The 5570-nt window shown below is 43.9% G+C and overlaps 1 protein-coding gene and 1 long non-coding RNA gene across 6 annotated transcripts in view; one reads left to right on the forward strand and one right to left on the reverse strand.

The window, feature by feature from the left end:
* The window catches only part of PKD1L3 (polycystic kidney disease 1-like 3), a 59984-nt gene that overhangs the window by 39575 nt on the left and 14839 nt on the right, over positions 1 to 5570 (reverse strand). For all 5 annotated transcript variants that reach the window (XM_010850928.1, XM_010850927.1, XM_010850929.1 and 2 more), the window contains exon 10: positions 674 to 876. In XM_010850928.1, the coding sequence (XP_010849230.1) occupies positions 674 to 876 (203 nt within the window). The remainder of the gene's footprint in view (positions 1 to 673; positions 877 to 5570) is intronic.
* Positions 936 to 5570, forward strand: part of LOC104996634 — a 9438-nt gene continuing 4803 nt past the window's right edge. Inside the window, exon 1 of the long non-coding RNA XR_826222.1 lies at positions 936 to 1022. This is a non-coding gene — a long non-coding RNA (uncharacterized LOC104996634). The remainder of the gene's footprint in view (positions 1023 to 5570) is intronic.

Consider the following 5570-nt stretch of genomic DNA (forward strand, 5'->3'; position numbering starts at 1 on the left):
CTCATCCTCAACCATTAAAATCGTCTCCGAGATACTCCTCTCCCAGGTTTAAGTGTTGTTTTAAAATTTATTTTAATTGGAGTGTAACTGCTTTACAATGTTGTGCTAGTTTCTGCTGTGCAGCATTGTCAATCAGCTGTGAGAATACATTAATATATCCCCTCCCTCATTGCCCCCCTCCCACCCCTACTCCCATCCTGCCTCCCCAGGTCAGCACAGAGCCCCGAGCTGAGCTCCCTGTGTTCTACAGCGGCTTCCCACTAGCTACCCAGTTCACACGTGGTACTGCACATGTCAGCTGCTCTCTCAGCTCATCCCGCCCTCTCCTCCCCATGCCAGGTCCAAAGTCCATGCTCTTCGTCCTGCAGTTTAAGTATTTATTTACCAATTGACTATGATTATCCAAGGATAGCAAGTTATTTTGACAGTCAAGATCCTGAAGTGTCTCTAAGGCCATTTCATTTGTTAATGAGTGAGATCAATGAGAAAATGTGTATTCTATTGTTAGAGTAAATGAGTATTCTCATTTAAGAGTAGAATTAGATGAGTACTCTAATGGGAGGGCAGCAGAGGAAAAATGAAGGCCCCCGGTGACTCCGTTTCTAACTTGGAAGGAAGGAATGGCGTGTAGAAGAAGGACTACCTGCCACAAACAGCACACGTCAGGGCTCACCCCGAGCTTGCTCATCTCTCTTAGTGGTGGTACTGTTCACCTTCCAGAACATGACGTTGGTGACCATGTTGCAGAGAAGGAGGGTCATGTAGCAGGTGAGCCGCTGGACGCTCGTAAACTGGTTCCAGGGGTGTCGAGTTGCGACTGAGAGCCACAAGCAATCCTGGGTGAACTTCTCTATGATCATGGAGGAGAACAGGTGTCTAACAAGATAAATCAGAACAGGAAATGCATGAGATTTCATTCTGAACATGGCCTCGTTTGAGATGTGGTTCACCTGGCGGCAAGCGACACATCGACAGCTCAGCCACTGCTCAACACCCTTGTGAAGCAGCTTTCAGGTGACACGGTATGATTTTTGCTGCTGTTGTTGTTACCATAGGGTAATAGGTTTTTGAGGATAAGGGTAACTTTATGAGATTTTAAAACTAAAACCTTGTTTTGGCTTTACCAGAGGTTTTGATAAGTCTTTTTTATTCTTGGAAAGTTTGCATTAAGCTTCCACTCAATATAGGGGCTTCCCTGGTGGCTCCGACGGTAAAGAATCTGCCTGCAATGAAGGAGACCTGGGTTTGATCCATGGGACGGGAAGATCCCCTGGAGTAGGAAATGGCATCCCACTCCAGTATTCTTGCCTGGAGAATTCCATGGACAGAGGGACCTTGGTGGGCTGGGGTCACAAAGAATCTGACATGACTGAATGACTAACATTTTCACTTTTTCCACTCAAGATAGTTACAAGGTATGGTAAACTTATATAAGGTAAACTCATACTTGGAGAACCTTCTCTACTCTCCAAAGAAACTATAAATACAATATAAAAAGAAAAAATTCAAAATATTAGCTGGGCTTAAAAACAAAATAAATGTCTCTGAAGAAGAGGGATGGGATGAGAAAAAAGATGGTAAGTGGGGAAGAAGCCACAGGATTCTGAGCTCCGGGTTTGGAAGAAGGCATGCTGCTAAGTCGCTTCAGTCGTGTCCGACTCTGTGTGACCCCATAGACGGCAGCCCACCAGGCTCCCCCGTCCCTGGGATTCTCCAGGCAAGAACACTGGAGTGGGTTGCCATTTCCTTCTCTAAAGCATGAGAGTGAAAAGTGAAAGTGAAGTCACTCAGTTGTGTCCGACTCTTCGAGACCCCATGGACCACAGCCCACCAGGCTCCTCCATCCATGGGATTCTCCAGGCAAGAGTACTGGAGTGGGGTGCCAAGGTATACACAGGTCAAAGTTTGATTCCCAGAGAGAAGCTGACAGTGATTCATGGAAGGAGGGAAAGGAAGGGCAGGTAAAGCCAACTTCACTGCCTGAAGCCAGGGCTGAGGCTGAAGCTCAAGGAAGAACTCTGCAGAACAAAAAAACTACCTCAGGGCTGTCGCTGCTGCCAAGTCGCTTCAGTCGTGTCCGACTCTGCGACCCCGGAGACGGCAGCCCGCCAGGCTCCCCCGCAGGGCTACACATTTGTAAGTAGGGAGGCAGGGGACAGCGGGCAGCCCCTCAACCAGGAACACAGCCAAGAGACCCCCTGGCTCATGACAAGGTGTGTGACAGGTCGTTTCCTTAGTTTCTCTGAGGACCAGGGGCTCCGAAATGGGGTAATAAAATAGACCCTAGTTCTAGACTGGTGATGTGAAGGGCTGAATGAAAAAAATTGAGAAAAGTACTCGTCAGGGATATGTGGAGGAGACAGAGATTGAGATTTAAAGATGAAACCAACCTACAACCCCAAATTCCTAAACATATTTATAAATCTAATGCTGAAAAAGGCAGCCAACACAATATTTCAGGCCAGAAGAAACTAATTTTGTGGGACAGTCTGGCAAAGACTTGAAGTGTTTCAGGTTGCTCAAAGATACAAGCAAAGCTACAAAACAGAAAGAGACTCACCAACTTAGAAAACAGTTGCAGGGGGAGGGATAGTGAGGAAGTTTGGGAAGGTCATGTACACACTGCTATATTTAAAATGGATAACCAACAAGGACCTACTGAACAGCAGATGGAACTCTGCTCAATATTATGAGGCAGCCTGGATGGGAGGGGGGGTTTGGGGGAGAAGGGATACATGTGTACGCGTGGCTGAGCACACTGGCTGTCCACCTGGAACCACCACACCTTGTTAATCAGTTATACCGCAATACAGAACAAAGTTCAAAAAGTATATATATATATACATAAAAAAAAGAAGAAAATGTCAGTTGCTACTTGCACTGTAGTGATTGTTTTGTTTGCTACTGTTGTATCCCATGTCTCAGCAATCTGCAGGAAGATCCAATGGCCTTGAGGGGAGGCCATGTGCTTTAGAAGAAAGAATCTTCAACGGAGAGGGGATAAGACCTGAGCCTCTGCTGTTTCTTATATGCTTCATCTGGAGCAAGTCAATTTAACCAATCCCTGCTACATTTTATACATCTATGAAATAAAGAACTTGACAGTAACTAATGATATAAAAATGATACAAGGAATAATGTTCACTTTAAAAGAATAAAAAATGAAGAAAAACCCAGAAATAAAATACATTTGAAATCTTAAAATGGAAAAATATGGTCCTCAAAACAAAATAATTAAGAGAAAGAGACACTAGTTTAAGAGAAAAATCAGTGAACTGCCACAGACAGACAAAAAAGATATGCATGCAAGAGTGGCTTAAAAACACGGAGGATCGTTAGAGAGACTTTGCATATAGCGAGGGAATGTCAGAGGAGCAGTATTTTCAGAAGTGACGTTTGAGAATTTCTGTTTATTGAACACATGACTCTGTATATCAAAAGTGCATTTTGAGACCCCCCTCCCTGGAGGTCCGGTGGTTAAGACTCCAGGCTTCCAGTGGTCAGGGAACTAAGATCCTGTATGCCATGCAGCACGCCACCCCCCAACCCCAAAGAGCACATTTTACATGTATTTTACCACAATAAAACTTTTTTAAAGTACACTCTGAGTGCTAAACAGGATTTTAAAAAAAGGTAAATTCATAGTGAAAAGAAATACGGTAAAATTTGGAACATCAAGGATAAAGAGAAAATACTAAAAAGAGAAAAGACAACATACTTTAGAAGAATAACAGGTAGACTGACATAACAACAGAGGCAGTGCTAAAAGGCAGTCCTCCACGAACGCTTCACATTTAGGCATTTATACAAACTTTGCTCCTGGACTATGTCTTCAAGTATCTTTGTGTAAGCAGACAGCCCTAAAAAGACAGAATCAGGAACTCTCTTTGGAGACAATTTACATTTCCAGATTATAAAGACAGAGACTTCTTGCTTCCCAGAGACTTTCTAGGGTAATAAAGATAGACATGCCTTCTTCTCACCCCTTGAGAGATTTGCCTACATTGCAGGCTGATAAAGATAAGGTCTTATTCTATAGGGAAGGATGGACAGGTTTTCTGGCGGCTCATAGACCAGCGTCTCCTGGTTTTGGGGTTCCTCTTTTGTAACATACCTCTACTGCTTGTGCAGCTCACAGCTGGCTCTCATCACATCACCCTGTCAAATCAGGGAGCTGCCACAAATTACTGCTCTGGCTGCTACTACTGCTCTAAGTAGTAAACTGTCTAAATCCATTTGGGTCAGTGGAAACAGTGGAAGGAACACCTCTGAAAATTCTTCCACAAAAGCAATGATAAAACTTCTTTTAAAACGTCAGAATCAAATTTTCAGAACTCAGGTAAATAACCAAAGGTTTGTAGCAACCTGGGAGTGTTTACATAAGAAAAACGGTTAAATATCAGTAAGAACAGAGAATTTTGTGGCATTTTAATTGGACCTATTTCCCCATCTCCTTTTCCCTAGCTCCATGGTAACCTTGAAAACCAAGAGCCTTCAATCACAGTGAAATCCAGCAGCCTGGCAGTCTCTAGAAGGGGCAGAAGGGGATTAAAAGCATCCTTCCCAGAGATCCGTCATTACCCAACTTGTCTGGTAGTTCCTGGGAAAACTCCACTTGCAAGACTGCCCTTATTTGATATGACTGGACACTCATCCAGTGAAAAATGCTTCTTCTTTGAGGGCACTGTCAAAAATGTTCAGAGGCAACTGTTTAACTTCACAGCTGCCTGATAAGGCAGGCAAACAACGGGCTCATCACAAAGCCTGAGAAAGTCAGAGGTTCATAGGAGTTTTGAAAAGCTTCGACACAGTCCTGGAAGTCTAATGATAGGAGGCCATGTGCACGCCCGGGGATGTGGGCATGCTCAGGAAACACCTGAGCAGGCCCTACACTTCTACTCCTGGAAGAACCCTGAAGCTCTCAGCAAGCAGGAAGTGAAGGCTCAGGCAGAGCTGTCAGCCACCTGTCTGCATGCGGAAGGCATGGCACAACATGTGTGCAAAACCCCTCAGCAAAGGCTGGGAGGCTTACTGGCTCAGGCCTTTAAAGAGGTCTCTGTCTAGCTGTTAGCTGCCCACTAAACTGACTGAGCAAGAACTTCAGTTTCACATACGATAGAAACACAGATTTTATAGAATTAGTTCGAAACAGACACAGGACAATAACGGACACTAAGAACAAGTACTGGGGGAGAGGAAGGAGATTTGATCTTCAGAGTGGCCACATTTCATTATTTAAAATGTTGGGTTTTCAACAGAAGATCACAAGACATGAAAAGAAACAAAGTCTCTCTCTCCCTCACACACACACACCACACTCAACAGATTGTTACTGAGGAAGCCAAGACACTGGATTTACTAAAGATTTCAAATCGGCTATTTTAAATATGTTCAAAGAAATAAGGGAAATCATGTTGAAGTAACTAAAGGAAAGTAAATGAGCATGATGTCTTGCTAAATAGAGTATTAATGAAGATACAGAAATTATTATTACTGGTTGCACTGTGTGGCACGCAGGATCTTAATTCCTGTTTAGGGATCAAACCCGTGCCGCCTGCATTGGAAGGCAG

This window comes from Bison bison, unplaced genomic scaffold (assembly GCF_000754665.1).
Source record: "Bison bison bison isolate TAMUID 2011002044 unplaced genomic scaffold, Bison_UMD1.0 scf7180017864297, whole genome shotgun sequence".
NCBI lineage: Eukaryota > Metazoa > Chordata > Mammalia > Artiodactyla > Bovidae > Bison > Bison bison.